Here is a 26,201-nt window from a genome sequence, read left to right on the forward strand (position 1 = left end):
TGGCGGCCAAGCTTTTAATCTGCATGGGTGTTTTAGGACTTAACGAGTCATCTGGTTTCCGAACAACTTGTAAAACAGCCAGCGACGGTGGGGTATAAATGAATCAGCTAAAGCCAGTGAGGTAATTCAACAACTCCACTTCTATGTGTTTTAGCTCCCCTGATCACCTCACGGATATATTTGGTGAAGGGAAATAGAAAAATTTGGAACATAAACTAAAATCCTTCTTCTTTTTTTATCTCAATTACACTAAAGACTGGATCATTTGTGTGTGCTCCCTGCTGATCTGGAATAATAAATGCAGAAAACTTTTCTCCAGGTTCTCCGCTTTCCTCACACGGTCCAACAACATACAGATTTGGAAATTAGGCAAATTGGACATTCTCAAATTGACCGCAGGTGTGAGTGTGAATGGCTGTTTGTCTCCACGTGTCCCTGGCGACCTGTCCATCACGGTGTGACCCCGCCTTTGGCCCTATGTCAGCTGAGGTTGGCACCAGCCAAGCAGTCGAAGATGAATGCTGAAAACTATTCCAAATCCCGCCCCCTTGGTGTGTGAGGACATTCTTACCAGTTGTGTCCAGGTCGGGATGATCTGGACAGTGTTGTGTTACAGATGTCCCGGCTGGTGTCTCATCCCAGCAAAGTAAACCGTCCCATAAACGTCTACAGAATGAGCCTCCAAAGAGGAAAAAGACAAATGTACAATGTTAAAGAAAAGAAGAAGCCAATCAACTCATTTGTGTCTTCAGTTGTGTGTGTGTGGCTTCTAAAAGCCCTTGAAGTGTTTTCAACATCCACCATTATCCCAAATCGATTTGGGATTAAAAGCCTACAAATAATTTGGACTTCTCACCAGTTGTGTTGTCTTGCTGGTCTTTGTTGGACAGCTCAAGACACCGGTATTGACTCTGGCTCACCGCGGGACTCGGCCCCTCGGTCATTTGCTGTCCAGGCCTGAGTGATGGCTCTGAGATTTGCTCAGTGTCTGTCGCAGCCCTGTGCTGTAGAGACAATACAACATGGACGTGAGGCGGTGGAAGAACACATGGCGTGTAGATGGTAGAGCGGATTTGAGTAAATGATAAAAAAAACTATTTGTATAGCACCTTTCATACAAGGACTGCAGCTCAACGTGCTTCACAATAAAATGGAATATAAAACACAACACAGGGTGGAATGAAAAAGGAAAAACCCTATTTTAACTTTGAAATAAAACAAAAGATGCAAAAAAAAAAACCAGTACAATACAACACAGGGTGGAATAAAATGGGAAAGGCTCGAGTCAAGAGGTTAAAATCCAGTTTTAACTTTAAAATAAACTTCTCCGCTTTCCTCCCACAATCCAAAAACATGCAGATTTGGGTATTAGGCCGATTGGACACTCTAAATTGACCGTTGGTGTGAGAGTGTTGAGTTGTCTGTCTCCCCCTCCACGACCCTCATGAGGAGGATAAAGTGTCACAAGATGGGTGAGATTTAAAACAAGATGGAACGTCAACGCATGAGATACCATCAACATATTAACTACTATACCCCGTAGATATGAAGTGTTTCTAACACAAAACATAGAGCGATCAAAAGACGGAGCGTTGTTATGAATGCAAAGCATTATTGTTGAGGCCTAATAGATGCGTGGAGGCGGAAAAGTGGGAGTCCACGTTCCCCTGACTGTGAAAAACAACATGAAGCATAAACGTCCTGGGAGAGGATTTAAATTAAAATATTCAAATCGTATGCAATAAAAACAACCAAGTGGAAGAATGAGCTTACAAAGTTTTTGAGGACTCTCTTTTGAGCTGATCTGACGAGGATTTCATTCCACTCTAAATTCCGTTCACATTTCCACTGGAGCTCACGGAAGACGCTATAAGCAGCAAGTAAATCTCATCCATTGTTGGTGTTTGGAGGTTTCGTCAAAGCACTGGCTGTGCTAAAATGTTGACTTTTGATAATCCCGCTCACATAAAGATGCCATTTCGCTTTGACTTATCTCAGACACGCCTCTCAGAGTGCCGGGCTCTCACTCGTGCTTCTGAATCATTTGAGGAGTTTTGATTCTTCCCCTGATAGATTGTCTCCACGCTTATTTCACACCCCCAAAAAAAAAACGTTCTTACCTGTGTGACTCAAGGTTAAGACTTGGAAAAAAAAGAAATGGTGATAGCGTTGCTGTCCCGTGTAGCAGTTTAGCAGCCGTACATATGATGTCACTCCAAACATTGAAGTAAATGACGTCATACATACGACCACCAGGCCACCACCAATATCAACAGACGAGCTGGATTTTCTAAAAGAAAGAAAAACATCCTCTCTGTCGCCGCTCCTTTGCTTTTAAATTAGGATTCATTAATCCGTCAGAAAAACACAGAAATATGAAGCAGAAAGAATACATCACACACTGATATCATTCACAACCTCAATGTCAAGGTTGATGCTGAACAGCCAAGGAAAACTTTCATTCCACTCCACAGCATTGATGAATAGTGGACCGACTTGTTATTCTAATGCGGGGCAATAACTCAGGAAGGACGTGTGTTTTTCTGATGTGAAAGCTTCTTTTTTTTTAAATCCTGAAGTGAAACACGTCCACGAGGTCTGATGAATACTTGTCGCCGAGCGTTGGAGAAATGAAGAGCTGCTATTTTTAACCGGGAGCGCTCATTAACCCGACTGGAGTGATTTAGACGAAGGGTGGCAGCTCCATCGACGGGAAATCTCACAGTTTGATTGGTTTTTATTAAAACACTGTCGTCACTGTCACTTTCACAAGAGAGAACGCGGCGCCCCGACGTGTCACTTTAGCGACGACATTGTTAAAACACTTCCAAGTGGTTGAGTGACGACATGACTCCACGTCACGTTATGTGTTTGCAAACACTAGAAACGCACTTTAAATACGACTCCACCATTAAAATCAGGCAGATTTTTGCATTTGGCTACTCCAAACCCCGGCATCCATGTATAACTTGAGGAAATAAATGCATATGCTTGTGTGGATTAAGACGAAGCAGAGCCGTGGTTCTCAAACTTAGTACCAGGTGAGGAAAAGGTTGAGCTCTTGAAGTCGAAACTGCCCACACAATTACATATTTGCAATATATGTATGCACAAGTGATCACTAATGCACTAATGCATCTTGGCCACTGTTGGACATTGTCTCATGTTTAATCGTACTGATGCGCTGTGGCCTGCCGAGGGACTGAAGATGCATATTTAATCTTGCCTATTTACATTCATATGTTGATTTAATATGCGCTCCCATTAGGAATAAATATAGCGACAAATCTACGCCGTTATCATCGCCAGCGTTAAACCACAGTAGTGTGAATGGGTCGAGCAAAGTCTTTACACAGGAGGAAGATTTATGCCCAATAAGATCATTTGCTCTCTCGTTATCCTTCTCCTCTTCCTCACGTATACTTCACACACTGGTGAAGCGAAATTAGATGAAGATGGAGCCCGAGATAAGTTGACTTTAATTGTTTTTATTTCATTTATTATCATTTTTTTTGTCTGCTTAATTTTCTACGCACTCCACCAGAGGATGCTCGCGTAGTGAAGTAGCGTATATGTTTTGCACATGTAGAATAAAGATTAGTTATAGTAAGAAGGGGACAAATGCATCCCATCAATATCCTTTGTGATGAAGCGGCAAAGCAAGTGATAAACTCTAATTCATTTGAAAAACTCTGAGAAGAGAAAAGCATTAGATCACAGCACATGACAAGTCTGCAGCAGTTAAAGATAATTGAATCCTGGGCTGCGCCACATACAGTACATGCAGCGCACAGCGCGGAAAGAACAAAATGAGAACGGTGTTCTTTTAAAAGGTTTATCTTACAGAAATCCTTTTCAATTAAAAAACAATACAGTGAGTTACTCACCACCAGGAGAACCCAGAGGGTCCACAGGGAGCCCACACACTTCATAATCGTCCTCTCACAGGCAAGTCTGAGAAAAGGAAGAGGAGAACGACGAGTTTAAAACTATCATAAAAAAACACGCCAGTAAAGACAGTGTGGCTGCACCAAATCAGCAAGATAAACTCTCATCAACAGCAGTGATTATTCTGAAATGCAAAACACTGCAGCAGGAGCAGTCTGTGACACTGCACACGTGTGTGTGTGTGTCGTAGAGAGAATGTCGACATGTGAAACATCGGCACCAAAGAGTTACGGCGTTAGAGTGTTTGAGGAAGAGGACAGAAACAGACGGAGTCACGATCGCACATAGAACGCCACAGTTGAAGGTTATCCATCGCCTTGTGCTGAGTCTCCACTCCTGCTGGAGTTTAGTAACTGATTGCATGGGAGATTAAAATGAACTTCAGGTCTCTTTGCTTTGGCGTGCCGAGTTCCCCCGCAGTTTGAACACTTCGGACGAACCACTGACTGTGTTTCACAGACCACAGAGGCCCAGGGAGGTTTCTATCGGACAGGAGCAACCCCTGCACCGCGTGTCACGTGAGAAACATTCTGAAGATGCTTTTGGAGGAATAATAACATTACTATGACAAATAAAACACCTACATTTGCAAAGAATTCAAAGTTAGGGTTTCTGATCTCTGACCAGATTTCCCCTCAGATTCCAACTTTCTCTTCCAAATGTCTTTAAAAAAATTAAACTAACTGTAAATATGGTAATTGAAAGTATATGATTTTTGTTCTGGATCTATTTAACTCAGGCTCAGATATATCCCCGCCCTCTGTCTCATCTGTGTATAACGGAGATTATATTATTAGTCTGGTCAGATAATTAACACAAAAATAATAAACTCTCATTCTTTTTTCCAACAAGTAACAGCTCACATCTGCTGCAGCTGCAGAAATCTGCAGATAAATGACTGTATTTGTATTACGTGATTATGCACGGGCTTTGTGGATAAAACCAAGAGATTTGATTGAGGAATGAAACATCAATAAACATTTATGAATCAACAGTAAAAAAAAAAAAAAGAGAAAATAATATATTAATGGACAAAGAATAAAAGGGAGCTTTTCTGTTGAAGATGAATGGTTTCACCCCTGAAAAAGAAACTGTATTTTTTTTCAATTTCAGGGCCTATTGCTCACAGAATCTCAACCCCGGTGCCTCTCACTGTTTCTGCTCAGCTGTTTTGAGTCCACATCTGAACCGCGCTCATTATTTCCAGTACAATAACAGCGTTTACAGTTTACCCATGTGGACCGTGCCTGCCCAAACCATTCCATAGCTTTGCTTTGAAAAGAAGCAAGAGAAGAAAACCCAAAGAAACATTTAAAAAAAGTCCAATCAGGGACAAATGCATAACAAAAGACGACGTATGGATCTAAACACAAGTCTATCTGTAAAAACCATCATTATGCTAAAGCAGAGAATTCACCGCGGTCGATCGTCAGATAATCGCCTCCGGGTGAGCACGAGCATATGAATGAGTCGAAAAGTGAGATCCATGTTTCTGCAAGTCCAGCAACAACAGATAAACGGCTTGGATGTCTGACCAGTGTGGCCAGTGAGGAAAGAAGTCTCTCGAAGCAGTAAATTAGGTGACACTATCACCTACTCTGCATGATTGGCCTTGTGTATGTAATTGTAATGGTTTGCTGTCGGAGAGAGGAATAACGTCTGGAAGAGACAAGAAGTGGAATATGTGTAAATGTCATTTTAAGTCACAATTCCAACTCTCTGACCCAGAAGAGACGCTCAAGCGGAGTTTCTTTTAAATTATTTTTATTGATTTTCTTTTCTTTTTCCTTTTTTTTTACTGCAGGGATTTGTTTTAGACAAATACAATTTTAGCGGTAGCTTTATGCATGCACGGTTCATTTGGAGTGGACCGCCGGTGGGAAGGAACGCTGCACTAGGAGAGGACCGGGCCTCCTGTGAGCGCACTGGGACGGGGGAGGGGCTTTCACGTGGGATTTTGTCCCTACAGTAGTTGTTTTTTTTGAAAAAGAGTCACCAGAGGGGTTTGAAGACTCGCTAAGTTGCTAAGTTGGCAGCATTGTTTCTAATGTGTCCTTCACGCAGTAAAGGCCCACAATAATAAGTCCTTGTATAGGATAGACGACTAGTGATGTTAAATGTGCACTTCACATTTTAAACCCATTCAAACTACAAAACTAACTCTGTCTTTTTGAGTAACAGGTTGAATTACATCAATAGAATTTCTCAGTGTGTCTTTTGAAACCAGAATGGTGATACTTTCATGTCGTGCCTCGGGCAACACACTGGGTAGAGCTGGCCCTGGAACAGCCAACTAGACATGTAGACATGTGTACATGAGAAAACACTTGTGTGGCAGGCAGATGAAAGTATTCTCACATTATCACACCAGCCTCAGTCCATTATTAATACATTTCTCATGCTGCACACGTGACACCTCGCTCCAACTCAAACCTCCCGGCTATATTTGAATTTCAGCAGGGACTCTTTATGCAACTATGCTTTTCTTGCCTTGCCCATTAGCTTTACGTTCGCCGCTAAACATAGACACCGGCACATTCTTCCGGGCCATTAGGTTCCGCCGCGCTACGAGAACAGTGGCACGAAGCATGTGGAGTTCATTACAGAGACGAGACTCCCTGCGGTGATGACAAAGGAAAGCACTCAAAAGCCTGAACGCGCAGTATATACACGACTGTACATAGCTCCAGAAACGCTGGTCAGCACTTTAGCCACTGTGGCGCACATGACGAGGCAATTATAATCTTTTACAACATTAATTACTACAAGCTCATGTGGTGACTGTTTGTGACCATGAACAGACATGGTTTTAGTTTGGAAAGAGTTTTAGTGTCGTCACTAGTAAGTCATGTATCATTTTAAAAGTCATGTCAGGCCTGAAATACAGTACATTTTTAAGTTTGTGAAAGCCAAAGACATAAACTTAAGTCGATGTGATCTTTTTGCTTCATTTCGTGTCTTCGGTCGCAGTCTCTCTCCCTCTTCCCATGTTTTCCCTTCGTCTTAATTTAGCCCTCTCCTCTCTTTCATCTCCGCACTATTCTGAGATCATTGCATCACTCTGGCAGCAGAAGAAAACCCACATTTTTGTGATGAAGGATGCAAGAGGCAGATCCCCCCGCCATCATCAGACCCCATCACTCAGTCTGAAGGGAGCAGCCATACGGACGTGGGTTGGCGTCCTCTTCCCAGGCTGCAACAAATGAGCTGGATTACAATAAAAGCTCCAGTGCGGATTATTTTGAAAAATGGACAGAATGTGAGCGTTACCCACAATGCTGTCATACACGTCTTTGTGCCAAACTATACAATCTTAAAGGAATCTCTTCACTGCCTGCACATCTAACAGTAACACTTCACGTCCTCCTGACTAAACTGTGGATTAGACATCATTTGCTTCTTCTGAGATGAATGCATGACTGAATAATGTTTGCATCACAAAATATTATCTGCTTAAACCCTCACTTAGGTTATATCGCGTACAGTACTACATTGTATGTCTTTTTTTAACGACTATAACCATATTTAACATTGCATCAGTTCAGAGGAAGTGAGCGTAGGTCTACTCGTAGATATAATATCCGGGTCAGCACAGAGAGAAATGTTTTTTTTTTACTGTGCAATAGTAGCCCGAGTGAAGAGGCTTTGATCTATAAATAAAGTTATATTTCAATACTTCGGTTTCAATGATTTTATGGAGATTAGGAAATATTGCAGAAAAGAATGTAGAAAGTTTTAACGTCATATTAGATAGCGATCATATAACACATAATGAGAAATCAGTAAGTGCTATCAGAGGTGAGCTACATTTACTTAAGTACATTTTTGGATAACGTGTACTTTTAAGAGTATAATTCTGAATACAATAATGCAGTATATATAGAACTGTAACAGTAACGGATTGCCTTTACATTCTGCATAACATTCTCTGTGTTTGCCAGATGCATGTACAGTGAATTTGGTCAATATCACTCCTCGCAATAAAGAGTTATAGTGTGCAGTCACTTTTTGGCACTTAATATGGACTGAGGTTTAACCCTTTAACCCATCTGGCCTTTTTTTTTGCTTATTTTAACCATAAAAGAGCCAGGAAATGAGTGCTTTTGCCCATTTTTCCAGAATAACCTTCAATATCTGGCAGTTACTTATGATGCACTGCATGTTAAAATAGTGTATTAACAATTTAAAATAAAGGAAAACAAAAAAACCCCACTGTGTTTGTATCTGAACAGTGTTTAACATATTTAAAATAAGATTTGTGTACAGCCGTTTTTCCAGCTCTCTCCTCTCTGGTGACAAAGACACTGATTCGCCGGCTTCCTGCAACAGCGCATCTGAAATGACCATAATAACCACACATTGGCACATTTGATGTGCAACTTCCCAGCTTTCAGAAACCGTTGGAATTTTCCCGATCGCGCAATGACAGTAATGCAAAGTGCGCTTGTGCAAACGTGTCGTCTTCATTACGCTCGGTGTTAAAGGGTTAAATAATCATTGTTGGACATGTTAAGGACAATCTAAACATGAGACTATACATTTAAATAAATAGGTGTTGTGAACACCACGAATATCCTGTCGTACATTTTATTTCCTGGGGTGTTTTCATAATTTAGTGTTTAATAATTTAGTAATACTGACAGACGTACACGCCTCATATGGATAAGAGGAGTCGTGGCACTTCACACGCCCGGCACTGCACTGATAAATAAGTTTGCTCCCTGACAGAACATTGATGCGGAAATCATATGTGAATCCAATATTGCCACAGAGCAGCCGTGCTCACTGATATACAGCAAGCGGATTAATTAAAGAAAAGCCACACTGTTATAAACATCTCATGTCATTATGTTACATTGCCCATGCCTGAAATCACATTATATTCCTACAGAGGTTTGAATAATATATTTGTGCATTATGTTCTAATGATTATGTGACTTATAGCCTATCAGAAAAAAAGGTGAAGGCAAGTTATACAGAATTAAGTGGGGAAAAAAAAAGACCATTTAGAAAGGAAAAACCTATAGCATGCTTTGGAAAAGCAAATACTAGACTGGAGAAAGTGCCCAGAGAGCACAAACTTCCCCCACGGCTGCCAAGAGTTACTATTACACGATTTCTCCAAAGAAATAATGACATTTTCAACCGACTTTTTAAGGTTAGCATTTAGCAAAAAAATCAGACAAACATGGCTTCTCTGAATGCCTGCTATATAAATAGCATCATAATGACGGCAAACCCGTGCATATCGCTGTCACTTCTCACACAACAGTGAACACCTCCTTGTGTCTGCGTCAGCACCGAGGTGAAACAGGTTAGGCGTGGAAAGCTCTGCAGCTTCACTCTTTAATGTGTTTTTTTTTGCTTCGTCGTCAACCTAAAAATATACCGTATATAGCGGTTTCTCCAGGCAAGGTACAAAAGAACAAGCTTGCATCATTTCCTTACCCTCCCTGTCTTCCCTAAATCCCACCCTTCTCTGGGTTCTCATTTCCTCTGGCCTCTATTCTCTCACGTATATATCTTTGCTGCTTTAATCTATTTCCTTGCTCACCTTCTTTCCCCATCTCCCTCTTGATTTCACCCTGACCCCCATCCCTTCAAAAGCTCTGCTCTACCTGCTCCAGTCACCTCTCCGTCCTCCAGGTGCGTTTTCTCTTTCATTCGCCCAGGTGATCCAACAGATACATCAGTGACACGTCCTTTAAATACTGAATAGGTTCCCTTTTTTTTTGTGGTGACACATCATATTTCCAACTAATCTGTCTGTGCCCCACAGAATACACTGGTATAGAAATGTCCTGGCGCCTGTTCCGCTGCCTGTGACAGGACAATCACACGAGACACAGCGCTGCACCTAAATGACTTGAAGGAAAAAGCAGCGGATGCATCGGACACCGGTGTTTAGATCTACAGTGCTTGTAGTTCACATTAAAGGGAGTTGTGATCATGCAGCTCAAATATTCTTACAAACGGATCATGTCTTGTAGTTCGATATGTTTTGTTCCAAATGTTAAACTTCATCTGGTATAAAGTTGAACTCCAAAGTGAAGGAGAACTTCAGGGCTGTATATCAGACATGAGAGCATGGGAGTAGTTTCTCCAGGAGCTGGACGGTTGACTCAACCTGAACCTCCTCCACACAATCTATCAGCACATATTCTCCTCGAGGCAAAAGAAGCCTGTCGTACTTTGACTTACTTGACAGTATAGGAGAGCCTCACCTGACTTTAAAGGATCCAGCTTCTGATCATTATAGGAGTTTGCCTGTGTTACTTCACTGGCCATTTTTGTTGTTGTCGGTGATGTCATTATTCTGCCTCGGCCTCATCTTTGTGAACAGAAACAATGCGATGTTATTATAACTGCTGCGTCCTTGATATGAAAACAGACTCTGTCAAGCAAAGATAATTAGTAATTATCTCAGCATTTGGAGCAAAACTGTGACAGACAGAGCCCCGACAGTAATTATTAATGGTGGCTAATATTAGTGGACGTTTGTGTGAGGTCTGCCAATAGATATGCAGGGAAACAAAGCACACGCAGCTGAGCGACTACTCCGTCTCTTCAAGAACCGCTTGTAAACTAATCTCTTGCAGGAGCACTTCCTCTCCTCCAAACCCCTCTAAGCGTGCGTCAGAGCACTATTTCACCCCATCTCCTCTACTTTATTACAGATTTAGCACTTGTAAGAAACTGTGATACAAATGTATGATACATGTGTAAATGAAATTGAATGCACTCCTGAAAAGCCCTTTCGGCTGTTTGTTTTGCATGATAATGATTAGAATACTGAAGTTACGGCCCTGCATTAGTGAGAGAACAGTGAGGCCTGGTTTACTGTAGTTTGTGATGATGGTCGACCAGTGGGAAACCAAACTGGTTATGACAAGCTTACCCATCTCCACATTGGATTAACAAATTAAGACGCAACTGAATGCACAAAGTCTTCATAGTCTCGGATTGATTAGTCCCGGTTTGGTCTATTTAAGCTATTTTCTCAAAATTTTGCACATGATTATCTTCCAGTAAGAGCACAGAGCTGATTTTATTCTAAGTGGCACCAAAGGTCACCACTGCCCCCCACCCTTTCATAAAAGCTATTTCATTTACTTTTTTTTGTCTGGCGTTGACGAGAGAATAAGTCCTGCTACTCACCCTGAAGCAGAATTCTGTCTTTCAGCATTTGCACTTGAGCATCGTTCTCAAAAAGATGGATCTCTTGTGTGACATTTTAAGCTGATATAGAAGCAGGAATTTATGTTTGAGGTCACTGAAACGACACAGCATTGTGTGTGCTTTGTTTCAACTGTTCATAATAATCAGGACTCACACTGGCTCCGAGCTCTGATACCTGTCACATACCTGTGCTCCATGGCGACAATGAAATTGAACGGGCAGGTGTGAGATAAATGGGATTTTTTTTTTTTTTAAAGGGAGATTAAGGAGGGAAACACAGACAGAAAAAGCTAAAAAGGGAGCTCATCACATCTCAGGTCGAGACATTCTCCAGATGCAGTGGGGGGGTAATCAAGCACCTATCGCTGCCTTTAAACTCCACTCTCCTTTTCATTTTTCGTCTGAGTGGCGTAGAATCCCTCTCGGTACAAGTGACATACATCACAAGTTACTTATCCCGTGTAGGAGCCTGCTTACTCTTTCCTTCACTCACCTATGACTACATGGAACAGGTTTGAGCCTCAAGGGCCATTCTTCAACTCCAACAGCTAATAACTCAGCTGTGGTTAGGTTTGCCCTTGCATCTTGGCTGTCGCAACCCCAATTTTTCATTTTTGGTACATTTAGCAATCTGTCCTGGACGGATGTGTGTTTTTTTGCCTGCTATAAATAAAACATGCTTCTCTATTGGTGGTCACTTCATGGCAGTGAGTCAAGCTGTAAACATTGCACTGAGAGTCATCCAGTATTATGACCATTAAAGGTGACACATTTAGCAAGCATGCAGAAACATTATCACTCCGTCCTCTGGTGAGTCTAATCTATTATCCTGAGCTCGAGTATCTCTCCCCTTTTCTCATTTTCTCTTTCATTTTATGACACAAAATAATGCACCACAGGTTTACAGCTAAAGCTGCAGTAGGTGACTTTCAAATATAAACAAATGCCTGTTCAAACCATTGACAAATTAGTTCACACAAAGCAGATTAAGCCCATTAGCTCCACCCGACTCTCTCTGTGTCGCACAGTATAGCAGTGTTTTGTTTTCATGTCTTAAGCCTGCCCCGTACTCCAGAGGCTTTTCAAATCGGACTTTCTGATTTTAAGAAACGTGGGAGACCGCGGACCCAGCAAACTTCTCAGTGTTTTAATCCTGAGAAAGCACAGACGAGACAATCCAGACGAGACGCAGGACCACACACTTGGCATTTTAATCAAACCATTTCAGGGAGGATATTCCAGGGATTTGTGATCTCACAGAAACTCGTGTAATTTAACGTGACTTCACAATGTCAACAGACATAGAGGTGGACTGTCTGATTAATAGCTAGTTGTGCATGCAATGTTTTGTGCTGAGAAACCCAGAAAAACCGTGAAAAAACAACTTGGCTTGGTACAAGTTACCTTGTTTATACAGAAGTACTCAGAATTCATTTCTCGCTGTCAACTCGCTCTCATTGGTTGGTGATTTTAAATCGGGCACACTCTGAGTCTGTAATCAGTCTAAAATCTGTATGAGACATTTGACATGACTGAGGAAGCGCAGCAGCTTTAGTAAAGAAAGGTGGCTCAATATCTGTGAAGGATCTCAGTCATGCAGAATTGAAGAAGCCTCTTGAAGGAGAGGCGAGGTGTATCAATTCTAGTGGACATCATAAATCCAGAAGGACTTCATAATCATATTTCAGACACAATCGCAATTTTGGCTTCTTGCGAATGTGATCATGCGGTATTGAAAATGAACGCGCCGCCAACAACAACTTCCAGCATTTCAGAGACTCCCATTTTCTCATTCCTTAATGACCTTAGCCAAATGAAGGCTTGTATAAGTGACCCAAAACTCCAAATCATTAACCGTAACAATTAAAACAAAGAGCTGAAAGATGATACAATGCCTTGTCGGGGAGAGCAGCTGCAGAATCAGGTCATGTTCTTCAGTACATACTCAATCACCAAAAGTGAACTCGACTCCATCATTCAATTACATGCTCCATATACATCCTGGCATGACCTGCACCCATTATGCTCAGCTTTTTTGGAAACGTCTTCCATTCCTTAGTCCCACTCTCCTGCTCTCTGTCTCTTTCTTTCCTTCCCTCTGTCTGTCTGACTGTCTGTGTGTCAAGGCTACGGTCATGGTGGTCTTTGCATTAATATGCAGACTCAAACGATCCACAGGATTCCCCGTGTGCCTCAGACCAGTTCACAGCGGAACGAACCCAATTCCCAGTTCACGTCAATGTCAGGTCTTCTCTGTTGTTTTTCAACAGTGTGTTGGGGATCATACCTCAGCAAACAACAAGTAACGAGTGTTCCAACACCTTTATGTATTGCATGATAAACGGGAAAGAAAACCCAAATGAGCACTACGCTGATTCAGTATTTGTTTGTTTGTTTGTTTGTTGTTTTTGAAGAAAGCCTGGGTTACAATCTGAAGGTGTACATAGGTGAATATAATTTAAATCTGCATATAAAGGAGGAGACGGAGTTAGAGGCCAGATGACCAAGACTATCAAGTTGCTTTTCGGGAAGTATAGCATGCAGCTTTTCTGAAACCACACACGCAACTGAAACGTCTGTTTTTTCCAATTACCTAAAATGTATTTACCCTAAATGACTTCCATTAAAAGGATAAAGATTATTAAAATTAATCTTTAGGTTAAACCTAATATAAAGCTCTAGTTTTCATGGAGTCTAAAATACAAATGATTAAGGCATAATTGTTATTGTATAACTTAGTTCTCCCCAAAAGCCTTGAGAGAGCTTTTTAGAAATAATATAATACAACACATTTCAGTTCATCATAATCAGATATTAAACAGTGTCACACATACAGGATAACAAAAGGAGAACACAAGTGTGATACGGCTTTCGATGCTCAAGCTGATTTGCATACAGGTGATTAATTCACACTAATGTCACCAAATCCCCAGGGTCACAGCTGGGATGCTTTTTGGTTAGCGAGTCAATTTCCACATCATAATTCTGAAGTGCACTGAGGGCACTGAAGAAAACAGTTCAAGAAAGGCCATAATCACAACAGTCCTGGCATCAGGAGACCGTGAGCATTCTTGACGACAGCTGTTGCTGTCATTACTGTGTGAGTCTGCATTTACATAGCTTTACTTCTCTGGGACTTGCCACATGGGGAATCTTGAGTACCACACATACTAACGAGACGTAGCCGTTATCATATACACTTCATTTATAAACGTAATGTGCATTTCATGCTGTGAGTATCGGCAGATTGTCTCCTTGTGAGAGTGAACTAGAGCTGCAACTAACGATCATTTTCATAATCGATTGATCTGACGATTAAAAAATGTTGAGCGGTGTTCATCAAACCTGGAAATGATGATGCTCTCTAATGTCTTGTTTTGTCAACAAACCAGAATGATTAACTTGTGATGATTTCTTCGTTATCCAGAGCAAAGAAATGAAAATATTCACATTTAAGAAGCTTAAACAATCAGAAATCTGGTTTCAGTCGTGAAAAAAAGCTTCAAACCGATTAATCGATTATCAAAATAGTTGTCGATTAATTTAGTAATCGATTAATAATCGATTCATGGATTAATTGTTTCAGCTCTAGAGTGAACACTTGTTCATCTCTGTATGTTGGACTGGACTGGTGACCTGTCCAGGATTGTACCCTGCTTTTGTTGCCCTATGTCAGCTGGGATTGGCTCCGACTCCCCCGTGACTCCCCCCTCTTGTGGAGGATAAAGCAGTAGACGATGAATGGATTCATCAACATTTTCTCCTTAAATTTATAACGTTGTTCTGTCAAATAAGCAGTTCCCTCCCTGAACCGATTATGTGTCAGCCTCTCAGAAGTGGTGTCAACTTTTCCAGGCACTTGCAGACATCTGCCACAGAATTAAGGGTATGTTCAGGGGATCAAGCTGTTATTTGTTGAGACACAGTTGCAGGGTGCTTCTCTACAATTTAGGACGCAGCATATCTCTCCCAGACTTCATACTTTCTCATTTATCTTATTAAGTACTCATCCTTGTTGTAAAAATATTTAGTTTTTGATGGTTTCTCACATAATCAACCTCACTTTTTTTACTTCAGTGATGCTGCATCATGTTTTTTATTGATTAGTGAATTGACAGGGAATATTAAACTGAAACTTGTCTTGTCACAGATGTTTTGGAGCATTTACTTAGGTGACTTCTGTGGCAGTCAAAATGATTATGACAGGAATTGTAACAGAGTAAAAAAGTCTGCTTTATGAGGATAGGATGAGGGAAAGGGCTTATTTCCCCCGATTACCAAACACTTCTCTTGAATCATATACCATTTTTATTTTAAGAGAACGTAAGATGTATTATTAGTAGTGAGTATAAACTGAATCACTGAGGTCCTTGGGATTTTTCCCCCTCGTTCCTGTTGCAGGAATTATGAGCTGTGTGCGTAGCTTTGCAAGCAGAGCCCTCTAGGAGTCCTTCACTTGAACGAGATTAAAGGTTATGTCTTAAATGAAAGCCCCACACAGAGGCTACAGACAGTAATGCAACATTATGGATGCCAAACTGCAGAAAAACGCAGGGTATACAACAGTGAGTGCAGCGAGCGATGGGCAACGAGCGGACAGCAGGTAGAACATGGCTGCACAGATCAGCTCGTCGAGGCATTAGCAGAGGAGTGGTGCTACAAATCAAAGATAAAAGGTAAACCCCTCCGGATCAGGGATCGCAGTCAAAGTGAAAATGGATGCGAGAGGATGAGATCAGAGGCCCCCGAGGGCAGAGATCACACTTAATCCAGCGACTGGATCTCAAACTCAAACAAGGCGGTTCAAAAAGCAGCAGAAGAGAAACGGCTCTTATGTGGACGGTAAATGATCGGCAGCTCAGGGATGTGAATGGAACAAACAATAAAAAGAGAAAAAAGACACAGCAGGTACACAGGATAAGCACGTTTAACAGAGCCTTAAAAGGTTTATAAGTCTTACACGATCCAATAAGCCCGGAAAATAAAGCCTGCGAAACACGCACTCATATACAGATGCGTTGGAGAAATTCCGATATACTGAATACAAAATACTTTAGTTTCTGTCTGTGCCATTGTTTGCTTGTGTGTTTCCGTCAAAGAAAAATCTTTAGCAGACACAAAAAAACATATTTCCATGAAGGCTGGAAAGCATCTTTCTAAACTAATACTAAGTTTACTTCCACACAAAATGTCTATTGTGCTGTAAATATCACCATTCCAGGCACATCTGCAGGGATGACAGCAGAGAAAAGGTGTTCTGGGAGTCTTTCTTTATACTGTGTGTGTGTGTGTACGTATTATTTTCCTCTTTATGACCTTTTCTGGCACAAACACTGATCGTGTGAGGACCAGTAGTCCTCATGGAGACCAAAACCCGGTTCCCTAATGAGGCAGAACTAGTTACGTTTGGGGCTAAGATTTAAATTGTGATGAGGTTAAGGTTCGGGTGAGCCATTAACTGGTTATGGTTAAGGTCCTTAAGGTTAAGGTTACGCTCTCCATCACATATGCTTTTTTAAAACATGTTCAGTTCTGGTTCACTGTGGTAAAATATCTTTGTTGTCTTCATGTATTTGATTTATTTATTTTTTTAATGTGCCTATAGATGGATCTTCTTACTTTGAAATGTTGCCATATTACCAACCAATTGTCTGGTAAAACAGATTTACTGCGGGGCTAACTGCTTTGCTGTTTCTCCTGAGAAGCCTTGAATTTTAATTACGGTAAATGTGTAACAGGGGACAAATAACAAGAAAAAGACAAGATTTAGACCTGATTTAGTGGTATTACTACATGTGGAAAGGCCTAAAAATGTGTTTATTGTTTAATTATATATAGAGATGTTTAATATTACATGTTAAAAGAACATGCCACCTGTGCCATTTCTAAACCAAATACCTCACCGCTAATTATCACTCACTGTTGAGCTGAGATGTTGTTGTGATGTCACCTTCGGAGGCCTCCAGCACACCTGACGCAGAGCCAACGGCACCATTACGAAAGAGTCGTTAAGAAATGATCCGCATGAAGCAGAAGAAATGATGCATTGTTCACATTGTTAGTGTTTAATACGATAATTTGATCTGTAACGATGCACAAAACTCTTAACAGATGAAGACGGCTGGAAACACCAAGGGGCCTTTAGTCGGAACAACGTGAAGAACAGACTCACTGTTTTCCCAGTGAATTCATTTCAGATTTCTTTTTGTGCCAGTGTCCATGAGGACGCTGCAAAGGCGCAGCCCATACTCGCTCACATCAAAAATAATTTTACATTAAATGCCTCAGAATCAGACACCTGAAAGCCTTTTCTTGTCAAGATACAATTATCATCATCTGACAGGTGAACTCAGAAAAACCCCCAGAAACAACAAAGATTTATATATATATATATATATATATATATATATATATATAAAATGGAGGTAGCAGATAATGACGGGTGTAAGTGCCGCTGCTGTCTGAGCTGAGTGAAGTGGGATGAATCCAAACCTTCATTGATGCGGCTCCTGAATCGTCACCAAGCCAATTTTATTGTCCCGCATCAGCTCATCTAATTGAGGGTGGAAAGTGCACGTATCCTTAATGTGACAATATCTATTCCAGGTAGCCGTTTCTCGCTGCTGCACATTTATATAATTGCTTTATTTGCAACTTCAGTACAACTTTCCTATGACTGGCAAAGCAAATGTCTCTTGATTGCCTACTCCGCAACTCTGATTCAAGCTCGATTGTTCTCTGACTGTACGTCTTGCCCTCCGTCCACAGCTGTGCAGTATTTAAGACATTTGCAATTCTAATTTACGCTAAATATATAATGTAAAGTGGGGAGGCAGTTTTTCACACCCTCTAATTGCTCACGCCTTGGCACCTACAGTAAGACCACATTAGGATGGCTTTGGCAGAGCACGGATTATTGACTGCACTTTAAAATAGTGGTGATCCCTCACTCTCTTTCCAGTATTTAAAGAATATTTTTTAAAGTTTGCCCTTTACATTGTTAGGTAAAGGGCCTTTTTAAATTGCTAATACACTACTTTAACACATAGTGAATTGTTAATAACTGCCAGATATTGAAAGTTATTCTGGAAAAATGGGCAAACGCACTTAACTCACAGGACATTTTATGGTTTAACTTTTACGGTTATGGTTAAAAGAAGTAAAAAAAGGCTTGAGATGTGAAAGGGTTAATGTATATGTATTAAATGCATGCACTGGTTAAACGCAACGGTGTATAAAACCTTGCAAACCCACATCTTGTTTTCACCAAATATATGAACCCAAAAAAGTTGACTACTGGTTATGTTCCGTATCTCATCAGTATTCTTTACACACACATTGGTAAGGTACATATTTGGCTAAGAAAGTGTGTCAAGTTACTGTATATGTCACACACATTCATTAAAGATAATAGCCAGACTGTGGAAAGTCCGCGCGCATAATAAGCGTGTCTGCAAACCTTATATTGGCGACAGACACGGAGAGACGGCAACAGGCACGCATGCATCCGGCCAGTGTTTGAGGGAGAGCACAGGACGAACAGTATTTGAACAGGAAAAGTGCAAATTGAGGGATTTTGAATGAAAACTAATTAAGTGGACTAAGTTATCCTCACATTCCTCTCCTGACCACACGTCCCTCCAATCTTACTGTCTGCGAATTTGTGACTAAGCAAATTTCACAAAATGTTATTCCTTGTCCTTCAGAAGTCGAAGGATAGTGTCCAACATTTGATATTTTCACAGCGAAAGACAGAAGATATAAGATATAAGTGTGTGGCTGGGTTACGGCTGAATAATCAATCGTTCTCTAATCGATGAATGATTAGAAACAACATCTTCAATTTTTCATCATTGCATTCGTGTATAGTGTCATGTCATGTGATCATGCTTTGAGTTATGTGAAATCTAGACAGCATCAAACCCCACGCTGTGTTGCCTTGTACCGTCCAAATACATCAGCCATGTCGCTTAACACCTTTCCATCAGGTACAAACTGTATCAGCCAGTGTCTTTGAGGATTATTTTATATTATTTATACTTTTAGTTTAGAAAGTGATGGATATAGGATCGTTCTGAGGAAACCGCTCGTGGAGAGGCTACTTCATCAGCACTCATGATCAACAATAGAGAGCATATGAGCAATATAATGCAAATGCCAATTAACTGAAAGGTTGGTGATATCACGGCTCTAAAAATAGGTATCAATGAGATAATGACTCCTGATTTCAATTGATCTGCCTGTGCATGCATTTGGTTGATGAGTTCAAAGTGGTTCATCCCAATGAACGTCCGTGTTCATCTGCACCCGGGGTTTGGCTGGAGAGGACGCATGTATTAACACACGTGGCTATCACACACACACACACACACACACACATGCTCCCACATATATTCACAGAGGTGAAGAGAGTCTCTCTCTGTCTTCCATTTCCTCTCTGTCTGATACCATTACCATTATCTGGGTTATGCTCATGGCAACCATTTAGAGCCCAGGAAGAGTCCAGGCAGCAAAGTACACTGCAAATTGCCATACTATTAACTAATCAGTGGATGGATGTACACTGATGTGTCTGATGTTCCGCACTGTCACCGTCGCGGTCCGCCTCGTCATAGTAATAATCCATTAGCACTTTCCGAATTAGCTATCGACATGAAGACAATATGAAGTGTTTCCGCTGCTCTGCTTCATGTGGAAGGATCGACTCGTTAAAATGTCACTTGTTTCCCAAGTACCAAAGCATTCATTTAGCAATTAAAAACATGGATTATTATATTTCAACGCTTATCTGACAGATAAATATTACACTCTTGGTGTCCACGTCGACAGAGACGCATGTATTTAATGCTTAGTGACCAAATGAACACACGACTTACCACCTAACTATAGTTTTTGAATAAATTGCTCAAATATGCATTCATGGCAACGCGGTATAATTATTTACAGTATAATATATGTTATTATGTAGTCGGGAGTACTGGGAGTGTAAGCATGCAGTAAAGAGAGGTGGCAAAGGCTGATAGTGAGGTGTATGAGAGGCTGTACACTAAGGAAGGAGAGAAGGACCTGCATCGATTGGTCAAACGGAGCGACAGAGCTGGAAAGGACGCGCAGCAGGTGAGAGTAATTAAGTACAGTAATGTCCTAACAAGTGAACGGAGTGTGTCGAGAAAGTGGGAGGAGTGTTTTGAGGACGCGATGAACGAGGAGTATGAGGGAGAGGGAGAGAGAAAGGAGGACAGACGGAGGGGAGATAGTGCCTCAGGAAGCACAGAGGATTATTAAGGAGGAAGTGAAGGGAGCTCTGAAGAGGATGAAGAGTGGAAAGGCAGTTGATCCAGACGATGTACAGTACTTGTGGAGGTATGGAGATGTCTCGGAGAGAGAGCAGCGAGTGGACTTTTTGACCAGAATGTTTAACACAATCTGGGAGAGCGAGAAAATGCCTGAGGTAAAGGGGGAAAAAAGTGTAGTGGTACCGACCTTGTAAAGTAATTACAGGTATTTAGTTGATCGGCCACACCATGAAGATGTGAGGAAGAGTTGTTGAAGTTGGCAGGTTCATGCCAAGAAAGACTAACACAGATGTGGTGTTTGCTTTTGAGAGGGCTGATGGAGCAGTATAGAGAAGGTCAGAAGAAGTCGCACGGTGTCTTTGTGGAGGCAGAGAATGTTTGCTGGTTCTGCATGAGGAGGACAGCGAGACACTGGTGAGGTGAGCGCTTTTAGTGACAGGTGGGTTTACATCAGGGATCAGCTCTGGGTGCCTTCTTGTTTGCAATGGTGATGGACAGGTCAACAGATGAGGTCAGGCAGGAGTCTCCGTGGACTGCGTTGTTTACAGACGATAATGTAATCTGTGGTGAGAGTAAGGGACGGGTGGAAGAGAGCCTGGAGGAGAGGTGAAGGTCTGCACTGGAGAGAAGCGGGGTGAAGGTCATTGCAGCGAGACCTGTGTGTGTGAATGACAGTGAGACAGGTGGTACGGAGAAGATGCAAGGAGTAGAGGTAGAGAAAGTGGATGAGTTTTGATGAGTTTGGGACAGTACACAAGAGAGGTGAGGAAGAGAGCGCAGGCAGGGTGATGTGTGACAGAAGGACAGCAGCAAAAGTGAAAGAAGGTCTACAAGACCAAAACAAGACCTGTTATGATGTATGACTTGGAGACAGTGGCATTGTCTAAAAGACGAGGGATGAGACACGATGTTTGATACTGGTCATAATCACTGGATTGGATATTGGACAGATACAATCCAAAACACATATATCACATGCTTTACTATGCACGGACTGTAAAAATGTAAGCTATAATCAGGAAGTGTGTGGGCTTTTTATTTCTTCTTTATGGGAGAAGAGTATTGGCTTCAGCAAAAATGTGTTAATAGCCTCACAGTAACCATAGCAAAAGGCCTAAAATGACTGATATTGGTTATCGTGCCAAATATCGAAAATAATAGTCTGATTTTTCAACACTTTCCTCCACAAAGTTGCTTTTATGTTTCGTTTTGAAATAAACTCCAACAAACTGAGATCATCTTTTGACAAAAACACCCGGTGAAGATCATCAGGAAAAAGTGTTGAGCTGAGGCCTGCGCTGTCGTAGGTGACTTGATTCCTTTTCTCCACCTGCACCTCATTATTCACATCCTAAAGATAACTCCTTCTGTTTTTTTCTCTATTTCCAAGAAAGAAAAAAGAAGGAAAGTGTACAGCATTCTTCCTCCATAGTATGCTCTCAATTATCACTGAGGGAGGATACTTTCCCAGGAGGTCTCCCCTCTCAACCTTCGCTAAGAATGGGAAAAAATGACAGCAAACCCCAATACGTGTTAAAATTCTCTATTCAACAGAAAGCTGTCAATATTTCCTTTTGTTTTTTTCTCCCTAACTAAATGTTTGAATGTGGATTTTCCCATTTTTCCATTATTTACTACTTTAAAAGCTCCACATCTGCATTCAGTACAGATCCGACTCGGTTACGTAACTTGTCCTACATCACTCACTTCCACTTGCACCCGTGTGCAATTGAAAGGGATGAGTCCTGCAGCTGAGCGCCATGGGAAAGCAATTAAAGAAGAATTTTGTGGCTGGACTTCAGCCACTGACTACAATTCCCTTGTGTTCTCGAACCACGTTGTTGGGTCAGGGAGTGGACAGTGTCTGGGTGCTACAAGCTGCTCTCACAGAACGAGATAAAGAGCACCGGGCAGGGCCAGAGGAAAACATGCTGTCATCACATCACCGATGCACAGTGGCAAAAAACAACACAGGACTGCTCTAAATCAGCTTTCTCCCATCCCAATCTCATCTTCTTACTACTGTGTATCTGCCCATACCGAGTCCCAATACTTGTATTTGCCTTAATAACAGAACTGCATTGTACACCACTTCCCCCCCATCATTTTCTTTATTATTAATAATAATAATAATAATAATGATATTCCTGACAGGTGGTTTGTGTGTAAAGCCCAGCAGCTGGAGTGAGAGGGTGATTGGCTCTGATTCAACACTTCAGGCCATGATTGGGACATCCCTTTTTATTGCTTTTTAATAATCCTTTAAAGAGCAATGTTATTATGTATTACCGCTTCTGCTAACACGTATTACATGGTATGAAAAGTAATAGGGTACATACTTGTTATTTTACTATTTTACTTGAATAAATGCAGTCAAAAAGGGAAGTTTGTTTTGGAGCTGAATCCACTTTGAGACAAAAATTAGCAGTCAAACTGCAGAGCAGCAAACCTGGCAGCTTCTCAAAGCAAAGAATCAGTCTCTTCCAATTTCTTTTACAGTTTTCTGCCTCCAAAGGACAAAAAAAAAAGAAAAATATCACAGTAACTAGTAATTGTACTACTGTTTTGAAGTCATTAGTCTTAACACTTAAGTTATCACAGTAATAAAATACTGAGGACTGATGTTACTGCCCATCGCCGACTGTGACATGATGGTAAAAAATATAAAGGAGCAAGAAATGAGCAATATAGGCAGCACTGAATTAACACAAGCACATGTTTCCTAAACGATAGGAAGTGAAACCAGTGACAAAAAGGAGGAAGATTAGGATGGAAGAGTAGAGCCTTTTTGTATAATGGAGTAGCTACGCTGAAGATCACTCTCTCTTTGCACAACAAGCCCCTTAAGCATCATTGTGAAGCCCCAGAAGCCCTTTTAGACCACGCAGAGAGTCAGCCTGAACCATTTACTCTGACATGCTCTTACTGAAGGACACATTTGCCATGCACCAAAGACGCTTAATGGAAACGGCACAGAGTTGTATTCTGTATTTGCCTCAGTTTTGTTTGTATCACGCGTTGTTTTGGTGCGATTTAGTACTAAACGAAAAGAACTGAGCTTGTAACTGGAGGGTCACCGGTTTAAATCCCGGGACAGGTGCCCAACCACCATTGCTCCACGGGTGCGGATAAATGTCGCCCACTGCTCTGTGATGTGTGTGTGTTCACTGCTCGTGTGTGAAAAAGATGAGTTCAATGCAGAGCTCAAATTCACCACCACTAATTGGTGTGAGTGCAAATAAAATGAATTCTAAGAACCAGGAGACACAAGCTATTGACGTTTCGCAGACATTATGCGGAGAGTATGTTTGTGCCAATTTAAGAATCCGGGCAAGGTGAGAGAGAGGAGAAAACCACACAATGTTTAAATGTTAGCTTAGTTGTGGGTGATTCACCTGGAGTTACACACCGCCCTGTGAGTCATGGGGAAACTTGAAATACACACAAAAATAAGGACGGAAAAAACAGCCGAACGGCAAAGGAAATCAATGAGCGGTCAGGTAGTCTGGTTCGGACATCGTAATAAATCAAATTGCCAGTGTTACACACACACACACGCAACCTGCTCTGGCCTAAACGGCTGTGTCTAATTTTTAACCACTGTCTTGTGAGTGAAATCAATGTGGTGCATGCAGGTCTACGCTGAACACGAAAAATCAATATTTGGTGGTCATTGTTGCTATTGAGGAAGTGGCCACAGAGTAATCAATGCGCGGAAACTCTAACAAGAAGAGGGAAAGTGCAGCGAGTCAGAGGCCAGGGAGTGGATCTCTGCATTCACACCTGTACTTAGAACTTTCTACATACGATCGTCCAAGATGCAGGTCAGGGTCAGAACAGGAAAAGCAGAAGCTTAAGGAACCAAGTAGAGGTGAACTGTTTCCTCTAGGCATCCCTTTCTATCTCTTTTAGTCTCTGTGCTAATATAAGTCTCCTTGCTCAAGATACATTTACCGTATGTCATATGAATGGCATCCATCTCCCACATCTGACTCATGGCAATAAAAGCAGATTATCTTATTTGCCCAAATGTCAAATTATCCCTTGACCTTTACAGTGTCTTCTTTGACATGCGCCGTCTATGCAGTGAAAAAAAACAAACCCAAAAGGTTTGCATGAATAAAAAGATCACAATCTATGGCACTATCATGACAGATTGCAGGCACATTTACAGACACATTGGTGCTTTGTGAGAGCGTCAGATGTGGGGAACCGGAGCCAAATATATTCTAGTGCGTCACTCTAAATGTCAGTGTTTGTGAGGGGGGGGAAAAAAAGGTCGAACATATCGGGAATGATAATGTGGACACCTGGTAAACAGCAAGGGGAATGTGAGGTGAATTATGGACGACGTATAGAAAAGGAACCGCTCATTGTCAGTGACGTTATACAGCTGAGACTTTCTTTCCACAAGTCTCAACCAGACATAATTTGACATACTGGAATAGATGTGCTGGGACAAAAAAATGCAAAAAGCATATTTTCGAGACAATCCATCTGTGTCTGTGACCCTGAGTTATGTTCATGTTGCGACTGCTTGCCCCCTTCAAGCAACATAAAGCTTTTAGGAGTTGACATTTTGGCATGGAAAGCTCCTCAAAAATGTCTGGGCGAGAGGAGAAAAGGTGGGAGGACAGAGGGAAACCGGGAGATGGGCAACAGACAGGAGACACTGAGAATGCAATTAACTGTGAAGGGCAAAGAGTGAAAGGACAGAGTGACATCAGAGGACAGAAATGAAGAGTGACAAGGCGGAGAGGAAAAAAAAATGGAATTGCATAAAAAGAGGCAGGTTTGTTCATCAGTCTGGCCCACGATGGTGAATAAAGAAGGTTGTTAAGGGAAAAGTAGAGATCGTAGAGGCACATAAAGACGTGTGACAAATGACTATCAGCAAATTAGCAGCAAATCAAAGGCACGTCAGCGAGATGAGTAGAAAAAAGGTGTAATTCCTTGTCGCGCTGCCTGATGTGAGATGTGGACACTGTGCTAAATGGATCCTTCAAAAAGATGTTTCATTTACTGTCCAACTCGTCCACAAGTTTCAAGACGATCTGCCGGAGTTTGATTTGAATTAGGCAGCATGTTGATCACAAGAGACTCTGGTGCATGTTTGGTTACCAGTAGTTAGCAGCAGTTAACCTTTAAAAGTTTGACAAAGGCGTTGAAAACTTTGCAGTAAAAGTCAAAATGTAGGACACTTTACGGTCCTTCACATAGAATAACAGCAGTTATTCCGAAGTGACTTACCTCACCATGTTTTTAAGTTATATAAGCACCCAGCAGTGAATATGCTCTTTCCTCTCTCCCTGGTCGACAAATCATTTCCTGTGTTCCCGAACACATACGTTGTGATGTGTATTAAAACTCATGGGATGAACTCTGTATATGAACAATAATAATAATAATAATAATAATAATAATAATAAAAACTGCATGATCCTTGGCTTTTACTAACAAATATTGGTGGTTTGACAAACGGAGCATTCTATCGGTCAAGGTAGTGCTGTTAGTTGTGGCGTCTTGAGCAGCGGTGCCACAAATTGAAATTGTGCATTAGAAGTGGGCGATATATAAACATCACACGCCGGAAGAGACACAAATGCGTTTTAATGAAATGCATTTTACACACACAACAATCTTGCCGTCTCTTCATGTTGCAGATAAGCCTGTGATCACTCAGCTCTCACCCGATCACTCTATTGCAGCACCCCCTATTGATTCTACTGTTGCTGTTCACTCTGTATAATGCTCCATTTTCACAGGAGGTGCATCCAT

General features: G+C 41.4%; 1 protein-coding gene across 1 annotated transcript in view; it reads right to left on the reverse strand.

Annotated features, from left to right (window-relative positions):
* Positions 1-26,201, reverse strand: part of calcr (calcitonin receptor) — a 48,169-nt gene that overhangs the window by 18,447 nt on the left and 3,521 nt on the right. Inside the window, 3 exon segments of the mRNA XM_044051977.1 lie at positions 572-679; positions 857-1,004; positions 3,888-3,954. Of these exon segments, the coding sequence (XP_043907912.1) occupies positions 572-679; positions 857-1,004; positions 3,888-3,932 (301 nt within the window). The 5' untranslated portion in view covers positions 3,933-3,954.

This window comes from Solea senegalensis, linkage group LG20, assembly GCF_019176455.1.
Source record: "Solea senegalensis isolate Sse05_10M linkage group LG20, IFAPA_SoseM_1, whole genome shotgun sequence".
In the NCBI taxonomy this organism is placed as follows: domain Eukaryota; kingdom Metazoa; phylum Chordata; class Actinopteri; order Pleuronectiformes; family Soleidae; genus Solea; species Solea senegalensis.